Raw genomic sequence first — 14,768 nt, 5'->3', positions numbered from 1 at the left:
GTTCTAATTCGTCGTCCGGCTTTGGATTTGCCAAACTGCGGTGACTGGCTTTGGATTTGGATTTTTTTACAAAAATTGAGAAAAAAAGCTAAAATCACATAAATTGGTCTTTTTTTTCTTCCTAGAGTATTATTAACCTCAATAACATTAATTTCCAGTCAATTTAGACCATATCACAGCTTATAATATTGTTTTCAACATTACTGGCCAAAGGTTGCAGTGAGCTGACTGGTTACTAAGCGACAAAGCAGCGGCACAACGACACAGACACCACAGTATAAAGCACATCTATGACACATTGCCACACAGCAGTGGCAGAAATGAAAAGTAGTGCAACCACCCAGTGGGGTACGGCCAGCAGAATCACAGTACTTGTTTACATAGTGGGCTACGGCCCAAGGAGTCACAGTGTACAATCTTATTCACATTACACCGCACATAGGGCCTGATTCACATTACACCATAAAGTAGTGTCTCTTATTTATGTTACGACACACAGTAGTGCCCCTTTTACACAATGCCCACAGTAGTGACCCTTTTACACAATGCCCACAGTAGCGGTGTCCCTTACACAATGCCCCCAGCAGTGGTGCCCCCTATGCAGTCCCCTTAGTAGTAGGGTCCCCTATGCAGTGCCCCCAGTAGAATGCCCCCCAGTAGTATGCCCCCCATTAGCATGCCACCCAGTAATATGCCCCCCAGTAATATGCCCCCCATTAGCAGCCCCCCCCCAGTAGTATGGCCCCCCCAGTAGTAGGCTGCCCCAGTAGTAGCCCCCCTGTCATATGCCCCCCCCTGTAGTATGGCCCCCCCCAGTAGCAGCCCCCCCCAGTAGTAGTAAGCCCCCCCCCAGTAGTATGCCCCCCCCCCAGTAGCAGGCCCCTCAGTAGCATGGCCCCCCAGTAGCAGACCCCCCCCAGGAAAACTTACCTGAATCCCCGCTCCCGCGCCATCTGCTCTGCTGTTACACGCTGAGGAGGGAGCCGGAAGACGGAGCTCATGTGTGAGCTCCAGCCGGCTCCCTCCGTTCAGCAGCCAATGAGAGTCTGTGTGACTTTCATTGGCTGCTGTAACAAACACACAGCTGCCGCTGGCGGCTGTGTGTTTGTGTCTGTGTAGGGCAGAGCACTATCACAGCGCTCTGCCCTACACAATAGGAGCCCTGATGTCGGATTCTCTAGTGAGAATCCGACATCAGGCGGCCGCCGTTCGGCCCCGAACGGGGATCCGAGTCAGTCGGTGAACACCCGAATAGGGTTCGGGTGGACTCGGATCCCTAATGTTTAGAGCGGTTCGGATTCCACAGAATCCGAACCGCTCATCTCTAGTAATAAAACAGTGTTCAGAATGACGGCAGTGCTATGCACCCATCATAATTGGTGCCACTATATCTAGATATGGCGCTGATATGGTTTGGCAAGTTATGAACGATTAGTGGCACTGATCATTCCCACAGCGGCAGCTATCGATTTTGCCAGCTGCAGTGGTCGTTTTTGCACCACAGCACTGCCCCTGGCTGTCAGAAGAATATGCAGCCAGCAGTGATCGCGGTGAGCCAAAAAAAATGTGGATCCCAGGGACCCCTCACTTTATAAAAATCGGGGTCCTACCTGACATTTTCTGGGTCCCATCTAAATCCCATGAAGCATGTAGCAGAGGACATTGGCCCCAGTAGGAAAAAAACAACACATTTGCCCCACATGTAGAAAAACACACACATTGGCCCATATAGGATAAAAAGATACAACCATTGGCCCCAATAGGATAAAAAAAAATATAAACACATTGGCCCCCACAGGCAAAAATATAAACACATTGGCCCCCACAGGAAAAAATATAAACACATTGGTCCCCACAGGAAAAAATATAAACACATTGATTCAACTTCATTGCACTGCCACCTGCAGTGCTTGCTCACTGCATCACTGTAGCTGGAGGCGGAATGCAGGTACGTGACGTCATGTCACCGCATCACCATCTCTGGGTCATATGGGGAGGGTGGGCAGCAGCACACATGGGGGGCTGGGGAACTGGACAGCAACACACATTGGGGGCTGGGGCACTGGACAGATACACATTGGGGCTGTGGCACTGGACAGATACACATTGGGGGCTGGGGCACTGGACAGAGGCACACATTGGGGGCTGGGGCACTGGACAGAGGCACACATTGGGGGCTGGGGCACTGGACAGAGGCACACATTGGGGGCTGGGGCACTGGACAGAGGCACACATTGGGGGCTGGGACAGAGGCACACATTGGGGGCTGGGACAGAGGCACACATTGGGGGCTGGGACAGAGGCACACATTGGGGGCTGGGGCACTGGACAGATACACCTTTGGGACTGGGGGGCTGATGCAGAGGCACACATTGGGGGGAGAGGCACACATTGGGGCCTGTCATTACAGTGCACTGGCTGCAAAGCTTTCAGTCAGCTCTGCAGCACTTTCTACATCGGTGTGGTGAGCAGTCTCTGGACATTCCCTGCTCACCACACTGAGCTCCGCACGGCCGGCGCACTGTAGTGACAGGCAGGGAATCTGATGGTCTGCTAGGCTGCCTGTCACAGAAGACACTCCATGCTGCCAGGCCGGCGTGTATGGACAGCTGCCCAGCAACTCCACCTCCCCAGGTGCAGGTCCCCAAAACACACGACCCCCCAAACACACCTGGCAATCCTGGGTGCGTCTCCTGGCGGCCGCCGTGCAGCCGCTCTGAAGACGTAACTCCGAGTCTGACCTGGGAACAGGGGGAATGGGGGAAGAAGATGCTGCCTCGCTGCTGCTGCTCCCAGGCGGTGGGCGTGGCCAGACAGTCTGAGGTCGGAGCGTGGTGGGCCGGCTTGTGTCTGATAGTTACTGTAGCCAGAGATTGGGAGAGGGGACGCCACACGATGGTGACTGAGGAGACGCCGGCGGCTATTGGTTGAAAAGATTTTTAAATTTTTTTTTTCAATAAAGCCACGGGTGCCGATGGGAAGTTTTGACCGGCGGATGCACAGATTCACTACAAGCAATCCCTCTTCAGCCAAAGGTTTTTTTCCTACATGCCATCGGTAATTGGCCCTGCTTTGCCTTGATAATGGGCAAACCTGGACCATGCAATTTAGGATCATTATTGGCCAATTTCATCCATCTCCCTTGTGTTTGAAATGACAGTTAGGAGCTGATTGGTTGGTACTTTATCTCTTTCCAGGGTTTGATCAAATTTCTTCATATGTTCTATAAACAGGTAGTGGAAATAAGTAAATAAAAACCAATACAATAAAAAGTCACTTAATAGGGGTTGGGTCAGCACGTACAGCCAGTATGTATCGTGGGATTCGGTATACCATGCCTGGAATTGTCCTGGAGAAATTAAATTCCACTCTTCTGTAAGAAAGTCATTCATCTGATGCGGAGTTAAAGGATAATGGAGGTGGAAAACATTGTCTTAGCTGCATTTCCAAAATATCCCACAAATGGTCAATTGGGCTTAGACCTGGTGAATGAGAAGGCCATGACATATAGATAATATCAGGGTCATGCTCCCCAAACTACCAGGTGACCACACTGACTCTGTGGAATTCACATCATGGTAGACGCCCGTCCCATCAAGAAAGAAAATTTTCAATATGATGTGAAGATGATAAGTACCTTTAATTAGCGATTAAGTTAACCTTGCCTTCTAAAGGGATGGCTGCACCCAAACCATGCCAGGAAATCTCCCCACACGATATTAAGGAACCACAACAAACTTTCACAGTTGCAGGGTTTTTTAAATTGGTGCCATATGTGGCATCTTTTGTCAAGAACATGTTGAAAGAGGCTTCATCTGACCAGTTAACCTTGCACCACAAATGAGTCTATTGTTTGTGCACTTTGCACCATTGAACTCATAAACATGCAGTGACAGGTGCTATGAGCAGATTATGCATTACAACACAACTGGCATATCCTTCTTAGGAGTTCTTACTGGACCCGGGTTTGGATATGCAGGGTATAAGCAGCGTTCCCGCTAGGCTGTTTTAGCGGGGCGCGACGCCCTGCCCTCCTTCTGTAGGGCAAAAAGCACCCTGCCCTCCAGAAGGAGGGCAAAATACGCCCTGCCCTCACAGCCTGCGGGTGCCGTCTTCACCCGCGGGAGGCAGTGTCCCGCGGGTGGAGAAATGTGCGGTGACCCGGTCACCGCTGGAGAATAGATGCCGGGCGCATGGGGGCTGCCCGGCGTGTCCGTAAATGCAGGGCACGCCCCCAAGTATGACGAAAAGGGGATGTGTCTTATAGACACGCCCCCTTTCCGTGGCTACGCCCCCTTTTCGGGCACGCACAAAGTTGCCCTCTCTAGCTCCGGCGCCCTGCCTGCCGCCAGAGCTAGAGTGAACACTATATAAGTATAGCTCCCTGGATCACAATTATTAGCCTCTTGATGAAGTCTGACCTTTGAAGGATGAAACGCGTTGGAACTGCTGTACCTGTACCCCTACTCATGGACAGATAAGCTTTTGAGTGTTTTAAATCTTGTACGTGTTTTTTAGCAGTTTATGTCACTGTTAGAATAAATTTGCTTATTTTTTACCCCAACTACCAGTGATTGTGGATTTTAAATGGAGCAACTATGTTCCTAAAAAGGGTATATGTAAGGTATTTATTAAGCATACAGTGTTGAAAAAATGGTACACACTATGTTGCATTTCTTGTTCACTTTTATGTCATGAAACCAATAAGGGTCATTTGACCGAAGATACTACTACCAAATAAGTTGTCATCTATTATCATCAACATAGGTGTATTTATATGTATACACGTCACTACGTTTTTTTGTTTCAGACACATTTAGGTGCTCACACTCTTCACTATTATAAGAGAATATATATATATATATATATATATATATTTAAGCAAGCAGGAATGTTAATTATTACCTGTTTGTAAACCTTGCTTTCAGTATGCTTGGTCTCCCATTTATAGCTAGGCGTTCCAATTTTGCCCACTCCCTGTACGACAAATACACATTTCTGTTTACTTAAGGATTTTCAGGTTGGCTTAGGAGGTGATCTATAACATAAAGTTTGTGAAATACCTGGATTGTTGAAGTTTAGTTGCAGCGTCCTCCTCTTCAAATAATAGCTTTAACACAAACACAGAAAAAGTGAATTAAAATCATGTACATATGCAAGTTACTTCTTGCTATTCATATTTGCCAGTTCTGCTGGAAGCTCCTGACCGGTGCGTTTTAGTGTTCGAGCAGATCAATCCAGGTTCAACTGTATGAGTTATTGAAATGTCAGGATGGAGCTACACATTATCAAAAGTTGACTAAGTCTTCAAGTGGGTGGTCAGGATTATCTCAATGGCAGAGAACAAAATTCCTGTTTTCTTGTGTGAAATCCTGGACCTTATTATTTAAGCATTGCAAATTAGATACAGTTTCCTTATTTGTTCTGCCTGCTGAGATGTATGGACTGAAATGAACACTTTCTATATATTCATGTATACAGTACGTGACCAGGTTTATCTTTAACAATTTAGTGTAGCCACACCCACTATTATAGCCATACCTGTTATCATGCCTGGGGTGTGCCACAATATACTAACCTTTATCGTTGGGGTGACTCTGGCATTATTTTATTTTTATTCTTGTAGCATAAAGTAACACTCTCCCTAGCATCAGAAGCCCAACATGCCATTATCATGCAGTAAGTATATGCAAGATATTTTCTACATGACACATTATTTGCAGTTACCCAGACATAAATATCAAAACTGCCTGACTTTATTTTAACTGTTAAACCAGTCTTACAGGCACTCACACCCTAACGTCTCTTCTGGGTAACCACTTCATGGGATGGGCCATATATTCTTAGAAACATATGCATGAAGGCTGAACACTAGAGAAAAAAAAAAAAGTCTCCTACATAGAAAAAGCTGGGTTCGTACTATACATGTAAGGCTTTATCCAGTTAAAAAGCACATACTTTGTACATATCTATACTGTATTTTATATATACTTGCTTGAATTAAATATATCAAATAGCACTACAGGTTGGGTACGGGATGACAGGTGTCGGGATTCCAGCACCAGTATTCTAAGCGCCAGAATCCCATGTGCTGGGATTGTGACTACATCCCAGCACTACCAGTACGTAGTTCCAGCAATACAAACTTGTTAGTGCTGCTTCAAGAGGTTACAAAACCTAAATTGCCTATTTAGCATAAGAAAATGCATCTTGTAGTGCATTATATATGTAAAAGTTTCCATACTTGACAGAAGTTGATAGCTGACATTGCATTTATAGGTGCTGAGTGTAAGCTATTGTTTGCTGTTAACAGCCAGTTCAGGCTCTGAAAAGTTGTCTGCAGAATATTTCAATGAGCTGGAAAAAAAAAAAAAAAAGTTGGATGTTCGTAGAAAATTATTTTCACACGTGGTCATAGCCTTCAGCTCTGAGAAGCATCTGAAACGGTTACATCAATATATTTGTGAATGCTTCTTGTACCTATTTTATGCAAAATAACTCACTTTATAGTCTGTGGTCCCTAGATCTAAACTCACTTTAGAACTTCATGGAAAATACTCTTATAGAAGCAATTACAGTGAGTTAACATAAAACAAACTCCGATAGTATTATTTGTAAAAGTAAAAAACATTGGGTCTGATTTGCAGGACTGTATGTGGTCGCGGCTAGCAAATTACTGCGCATCTTTGGGTATCTCCGGGCAATTCTAAGTTGGACAGATCTTGTCCGTTTCTCCCCATAAATGAATTGGGTGTTTCTGGTGTCATATGGGTGGACGCACAGCAGAAAGCAGTCTTGTAGGAGTGCAATGAAAGTGTCATGGGCGAGCCAGAGTTGCGTTCTATTCTGAGTTGTGCATATGCCAAGGGGACACCTATTTCAGATGGACCTCTTGCACCAAGCATAGGGTAGGTGTAAGGGTCGATACTAGTGAGGATGGCTGCTTTTGCATTACCATTGAATAACCACATTACTCAGACACAGGCCCATTGGGTACCAGTCGCTTTTCCGTCTGTCCAGCGGCAGCAGCAGCCTGCTTGCTACCTTATGTTTAATGTAAGTATGCATCTGTTTATACCAATTATCCATCAGCCTTCATGTGGATGACTAGCCAGCTGTTTTATCATCTGCAGCCGTCATCATTAGTATCAGGACTTGCACCTGCTTGCTACCTTATGTTTAATGTAAGTATGCATCTGTTTATACCAATTATCCATCAGTCTTCATGTGGATGACTAGCCAGCTGTTTTATCATCTGCAGCCGTCATCATTAGTATCAGGACTTGCACCTGCTTGATGCTGGGTGCAAAAGATCCGTCTGAAGCAGGCTTCTAAGCTATATCTGCTCCTTCAAAAAGACCACAGAAATCTGGCTATATAGCATGCCCCTGAGGAAGCTGGACACTATTATACCCAACTAAACGCATTGAGCGCTATTATACTGCACTTGGACCCATTCTATTGGACTTACCCGGTTTCTTCTCCTGTGAATCTGGCTTTTTTTATGTAATAAATGTTAAGTATTTTTTACTTTAAACCGTCAATTTGATTATTCTATATTTTAAGTTATAGTTTAAGTATTAATTAGTGCTGGTATCCTTTTTCCTATAATTCTTCTATATTATTAGGGCTGACAGCCCCTTTACCAGCAGCTCTCAGACAGCGCTTTGGCTCTTTGTAAAGAGAAATCTGGCTATATGCCCACAACACTCACATGAGATGGATCAGTTACCTGCGATCATATGGTCACCGCCCAGAGACACCCATCTCACAGGAAGAGTGATCCATCCATAGACTATTCAATCCATCCACTCAACAATCTCCATTTGCATGCCTATGCGCAGTCTGCGACTGCTTTCTATGATGCATGCGCACTTTGCACATATCCGCTGGATGGGTCCACATTTGGACTTGCATCAGACTCAGAATTAGACCCATTATGTGTATGGTACAGAAGATTTATTATCTAGACCATTTTTTACATTAATATTATACACACACACGAAAGAGCATCAGCTACATGCCAGGGAGAGGCATTACAATAGGGTTTACTGCTGAATTTATTTTTATATCTATTATGTCTATTCATAAGTGCATGTCTATTTGTATTTATATTGCAAGCGTAAACTTAATCTAAGACTAAAGGGGCACATCCACTAGCAGACTGTGAAAAGACTGCACGATTACGACATTGTAATTGTGCGGTCGTTTCATAGTCTGTGCTGTGCCTACACTGAACAATCAGTCGCTCAGTGTAGACACCCTCCATCATCCCCGAACATGGGCAATCTGTCGTTATCCGCGGATTAGATTGACCAGCATGCTCGGGCAATGACAGATGTCAAAAACGACCAGCTGGAACGCGCATCGCTGGTCATTTTTTACATTAAGCGGCCCAATTAATATTCGACTGAACGATAACAATGTCGTTATCATTCAATCAGGTAGTGGATACCCGCCTTAAGGAATGTCATGAATGCTGTCAAGTAAAAAAATTTAAATAATTGTTATTACATAACACAAATATTGTGACTGCATACAATATAACCCTATAACCCAAATATTGTGACTGCATACAATATAAACCTATAACCCAAATAGTGTGTTTTCTAATAGGAGACCTCACAAAAAATAAAATAACAAAATCTTCCTTGTAAGTCTATAGTACATTCTTAAGTGCATACAAAACTCAGGCCATAGAATATACAATCCCAAATGTTTAAAGGAAGGCCAAGTAAAAAAATAATGAAGAGGAAGAATTGAGTCGGCTGCAGCCATGTCTATGTGTGCATCTTTTGCCGGTCGTATGTCTGCGACTTTATCTTAATGCCACTACATCCATGCATATGAATGTGCATTGACAGTGGCGAAGTGTCTCCAGACTCTGCAGTCACGCCTGGTGCAACTTTAGGCACTACCATCTGTCACACCATTGAAACTTGCACCAGCCCTATGCTAGGTTCAGATTTTCCTTCTGAGTATGGCCTCCAGTGTATATGCAACCATTTCAGTGACACTCCCATCACACACCCATAAGACGGACCATCTTCGTGTGTCTGGAAAGCCACCTCACAGGAACACCCATTACACTTCTGCCTGTCCGATAATGCTACTGCCATTCAGTACAAACACTATCGGGACGCATACACTAGACACTTGTATGGGGGAAAAAAAGAAATCGCTCGACTTTGTCCAACATTGACAGGGCATGTGACTTAGGTCCAAAGTATGTTTTTCAATCTTAACCACACTTTTAACTGCAATGTGTAGCAGTGTTTGTTTTAAAAGTAGTTTTCCATTATTTATTCTCCCAGTTATTGCAAACAGTTATAGCCAATTCCACAACTCGTACACACGGATCTAGGTCAAAAAGCTTACATGATAAAACATGACATGCCAATTATGTTTGCAGTAACATCACTGGCAATGCATGATACGAGCATTTATAGATTTTGTTTCTCTATCGAGAATATGGATCTTGAGACCTGATTCAGCAGTGCATGCTAGTGTTGTTTGGTAATCTGTGCATATGCAGAACGGGTCTGCGATCACACACGCAGTCCGGCAGCAGACTGTCAGTGATTGACAGTCTGCGGCTGTTTCTGGGAGGGGGTCGTGATGGCATCTATTTCTCAAAATGGAGGAGTGTTGCAGCCATTTGGAGGGAGTGGAGAGGACAGGATCTCCGTCGGCTGACCCTTTGGTTACTCGTCAGAAGATGGTAGCGCATACTTTCCTACTCTCCCGGGAGGCTCCTGATTTTTTTGGGTAACTCCCCGCACCCCCGAAAGAGTAAGCAGATCTCCCGCATCCTGCCCACTTCCTAGTAAAGTGGGCAGGATGGGGAGATTTCCCGAGAAATTTGCGGGTCCATAGTGAGTGGGCGGGGCTAAATGACGCAAACTGCATCATGTAGCCCAGCCTCAAGTACCCGCGAATCGCAGGGGTTTCCTGTAAAGGAAGTGGGGCCCAATGACGCTCATACGTTGTCCCCGCCTCCGAACCTTAGAGAAGCAACTCCTCTCCTTAAATGTTGGTAAGTATGTGGTAGCGCAGATGATCCAATGCTGGGTCCAAAGATGCAGCTTGTATCAGTAATGCATGCAGGAGGCATGACGCATCCTGCTGCATTACCATATTAGTCCTATCGCAGCTGCTAACATGTTAGAGCTATTATAGTCTCTGCGTTCGCAGTTGAATCACCCCATTGATACATACATGGTGAGCACAAGGTTTTCAATGAACCTAGAAACTCCCTGTCTCCTTAGTATGTAAGCCCTCCTTCCTCTTGTTCTTCCCTTGAAGCACTCCGCTCCATTGTCTCCATCTCACGTCAGCAACTCTGACACGATTATCTCATGTTAGGTTGAAGATCATTAGATATATGAATCCACAAGCCCCCATGCACTACATATGCTCCTCCTCCAAGCCTCAGCAAGTTATTATTCCTACCCAGTATGTGGTGCTGTAGTAATGTTTGTTACCTTTATGTTATGGTTAGCTGTTGTGTATTCTGCATATGCTCCGATATCCGGTTATTGTGAAATAGGTCTGTTTACTTTGTGCTGCAGTCATTTCGTGGAGCCTTATAAATAAAAGTTAATAGTAATAAAACCAACAACACTAATACATTGACTTCCTAGAAATGCTCTCACTCAGTGGCAGCTGACATCTGATGCATGGTGACTAGAGCTGAACCACTTTAGGGCAATAGTGGACATAGGGCAAAATCTAATTGCTGGTTAAACAAATGTGGAGCGTATCAAGTGTTCTTATAACAAAAAACAAAATCTACAAACTATTATGTTTGAGGGTCTATTACATTTAAGGAATTTGCAAGAGAATAAGGACTATGGGCCTGACTCGAGTTGTACGCTGCGCTGATATTTCCGCAGTTGGACGATATTTTTATTACAGCACATGCGTCCAAGTCGCACATGTCGCGATGCCTCTGCAAGCGTGGATTTAGCAGCATGGTGATAGACATGTTGTTGGCGGTTAGAAAATGCGGGGGTGTCGCAACCATTTTATAGGCATGTCGGATCCAGCAACTGCGTCTTAGTCCTGTTGGCCATTCTGAGCAACCATAGTGATACTCAGAAGCAGAGTTGGTCGCAGATCAGCCGAATATCGGCCTGCTTTCTATGCAGATGCTGTGACTTGCGCAGCCATTTGGATTGGCAAAGCCGCCAGTGGGTGTCTCAATACATATCCAATCGGCTTCGACATTTGCATATTAACTCACAGTATCTGCGTTAAAAGACGCAGCCATGACGGGATTAGGGTGCAACTCTGAATAATGCCCTATGTCCAGTGTTATAACTTGATATTGATTCAGATTTAATTATATGGTTTCTATTTAAACTATCTGTTGAAGCTGTACTTATTTATTTTACACTGAACTAATTTAAATTAATGTTCTATTCTCCTTTTTAAAATATGGAGACTCACTTTCCCATGAGTGAGGAGCTCAGATCAAAGCTTTTACAGCTTCTCCAGCACAGACTTCATTTCTAGGGAGTGTAATGGCAGGATAAATATCATGGTGAGCCCAGTGCAATTGCACCTTTCATAAAATAACCCTGGACTGAATAACCAAAAGCAGTTCTACAGGGGCTTTGTTTATCCACAGTATGTAACAGAGAAAATGCAGCTATATTAGTTCAGAAGCAGTGTAAATCATCCAGCCTGTGGTGACTGGTAATCTATGCTCCCACTATAGAGACAAGCTGCATGTTTAGGATGGGTCTCTGGACAGCAGAAACTTTGTATATTGCTGAGTCAATATCGGGACTTGGACTACAGTAATTGTGTGAAAGAACCTTAGAAAAATTTATTTTGACACTGATTTTTTTGTGCTTGTTTTCAGTCTATTGCCCATAAAAATACATAAAATAATACCTTTGTGTAACTGTTGTCGTTGTTACGCTATTGGGATTTAATATTTGTATTGTTCTTTTATAAATATCCATTTAAAGGCAATATTCAGCATATTAAGCTACCAGTACCATATAACAATTGATAGTCTACAACACCAGTGTATCCAAAAATGCTGACACCTTGTACAGCTCCACACAATTCAGAGGTAGCCACTGCTCCCCCCTCTTCTTTCAGGTTTCCTTAAGGTGGGTACACACTTGAAAGATATCTGCAGAACGAGTGATCTGCAGATATATCTTTATATCAGGGATGGGGAACCTCAGGCCCGGGGGCCGTATAAGGCCCGTGGAATCATTTGGTCTGGCCCTCAGAGCTTTTTTCTGCTAGCCCCTTCTGGCTAGCAGGATGCCTAGAATGGCCCAATGTAGCCAGAATCTATGCGTAATAGAAGTAAAGCCGCCTGGAGCGTCCTTAGGACGCTCCAGACGGTCACAACGCTGCCCTTACAGCTCCCCGAAGCATTCTCTGGATGCTCCAGGCATTGCTATAATCACCAGCAATTGTGGCCCTGCCCCCGCGTGACGTCACACTGGGCCTGCACTGGGCCAATGAATAATGTTTATATATATATATATATATATATATATAATCAAAATGGCCCTCGGCAGAAAAAAGGTTCCCCACCCCTGCTTTAGATTAAGGTAATTCATACACACTGAACGGCCATCATCTATCCGGCAGCCGTGGATCCCGCTGGCAGGGAGGTGGGTTGGGGATAGGGACGCCCCCCTCCCCGCGGCTGCCGCTATGTGTGTACGGGCAGTCTATAGACCGCCCATACACACTTGCCGATGGACAGATATGTCTGCAGACATAACTGTCCATAGGTTGTGCAGCACAGCCAATGCGATATGTCTGTGAACGACGCGGTTCACAGATATATCGTCTGTACACACTGGCCGACGGCCAACAGGTATATTGGCCCAACAATTGATCGGCCAATATATCGGCCAGTTTGTACCCAGCATTAGTCAATAATTGACAGTAACAAATCTACTGATTTTATTAATCCCAGTGTGCAAAACCTTACAGTGGGAATGTATTTAGAATGGAGATTAGAATTAAAGTATGGTACGGTTTTAATATTTCATCCTTTTTTTATTCTTTGTTTTTATTATTTTGTTGCTAGAGAGCAGATGGGTGCAACGAGGTGTAGATCTATACCTCCCCAGCAATGTTGGCAATAAACTGTCCTAAAGTATTTGGATGGGGTGTGGTATATTTTGTCGACTTGCAGCATGTCCACATAGACCATGTCGACACTGATGAAATATAAACATGATTAGAATGTTGACAAAACGTTCCTGGTGGTCTAGTGGTGTCTTCTGGTGGCGGAGGTCAGCTGATGAGGACTTCAAGCTGTCGTCCAGCTGCTCTAAATGACCGGCAATTGTGCCGATGTTCAGAGTGGTTTGCCTTCACCCTGGACATCACATGACTGCCGGTACACACTGCACGATTTAATGAACGACTAAGCGATTACTTGTTCCATCCTTAATTAATATGATGCCACATGCGATATCATGTGATTGGATGTGTTGCACAGCCAATCACATGATAACGCATGTGACCAGTGGGAGCGCGCAATAGTGCATACATCCTAGGCGACATACACAATCAAGACTAACCTCATGCCATTAGTTATTTTGTATGGGGAAAAAAAAAATAATCACACAATTAGCGTATACCAGCCAAAAACTTCCTGTCAAAGACCATTGACCTGAGTTCTATGAGCATATAGGGCCATTACATCATTTGAAAAGCATTTTTGAAGTCAAGAGCCTTCAACGGATATGGGCATTTCTATAGATGCAAGTTATAAAGATTCTCATAAATATCACAACATTATTTTACTATCTTGTTAGGATATAAATTATATATAAATGAGTCAGACTTTTCGTTATCTGATCAATCAAACCGGACACCCTTTTTGCTTTAACTTGTCAGCTACCACAGAGTCAGTCTTGTTGGCTTTGTCGCAAAGCGTTGGCGCAGCTTCTTTTCAAGAGAAAATAGTATTAAACTGGCATTTAAGGGTGTCAATTTACTTAAGAAGATTATTGAATGGAGGCTGCTTATGTTGTGTGAGGAGTGTAGCAATCTGGCAGTCAAAGGTAGCCATTTTGTGCAAGAGCTAGAACTTCAGCTTTCTCCTATGCTTATGATAGTAGCTTTATGTGCTTCCAACACGATAAATGTAGATTTAAACAATGCAATCATAAAAAAAATTCTAAACAAATCTGAAAAATAAAAGCTAACAAATAATATGAGATATGGTAAGAACTTACCTTTGTTATCTCTATTTCTATGAAGTCCATAGGGTTCCACAGGATACCTTGGGGTATAGGTGTGACGTCAGTCATCGGGCACCATAGAGTTAAGCTTTCAGCCTCCCAGGATGCACTAGGGTCCCCCTCCTATACCCCGCCCCCGAGCCAAGGCATCTCAGTTTTGTACCAAGCCATAGGCCGGAGGAGGAGAAGGAAGAGAGAGAAAGAAGATCCGGATACACACAAGAATCACATTCTCACCAGAGGGAGACGGAAAAACCGGTGACCAGAGCAAAGCCCATCTGCAGCATAGGTGCGACAGGGCAGGAGTCCTGTGGAACCCTATGGACTTCGTAGAATAGAGATAACAAAGGTAAGTTCTTACCATATCTCATATTTTCTACTTCAGGGTCCATAGGGTATCCACAGGATACCTTGGGGATGTCCCAAAGCAGTATCCTTTAAGGGTGGGGACGCTCCTGTGCTGAAAGGAGAATCCGCCGCCCGAAGGAAGCATCCTGAGAGGCGAAGGTGTCAAACCTGTAATATCTCACGAAG

At 44.5% G+C, this 14,768-nt stretch overlaps 1 protein-coding gene across 5 annotated transcripts in view; it reads right to left on the bottom strand.

Annotated features, from left to right (window-relative positions):
* GPSM2 (G protein signaling modulator 2) overlaps nucleotides 1–14,768 on the bottom strand; it is a 55,451-nt gene that overhangs the window by 37,945 nt on the left and 2,738 nt on the right. The window contains exons 1-3 of one of the 5 annotated variants that reach the window (XM_088459797.1): nucleotides 6,245–6,283; nucleotides 5,064–5,110; nucleotides 4,906–4,977 (exon numbers count right to left, since the gene is read on the bottom strand). The exons of 1 other annotated variant lie outside the window; for it this stretch is intronic. In XM_088459797.1, the coding sequence (XP_088315923.1) occupies nucleotides 4,906–4,977; nucleotides 5,064–5,110; nucleotides 6,245–6,268 (143 nt within the window). In that variant the 5' untranslated portion in view covers nucleotides 6,269–6,283. Of the gene's footprint in view, nucleotides 1–4,905; nucleotides 4,981–5,063; nucleotides 5,111–6,244; nucleotides 6,284–14,768 lie in introns of those variants that run through there. 3 more of the 5 variants (XM_088459798.1, XM_088459799.1, XM_088459800.1) reach the window with 3 other exon arrangements.

The sequence above is a fragment of the Taudactylus pleione genome, unplaced genomic scaffold, assembly GCF_031769625.1.
Source record: "Taudactylus pleione unplaced genomic scaffold, aTauple2 ptg000936l, whole genome shotgun sequence".
Classification (NCBI taxonomy): Eukaryota; Metazoa; Chordata; class Amphibia; order Anura; family Myobatrachidae; genus Taudactylus; species Taudactylus pleione.
The sequence above is the reverse complement of the archived record's forward strand: the minus strand, read 5'-3'. Positions and strand labels throughout refer to the sequence as shown.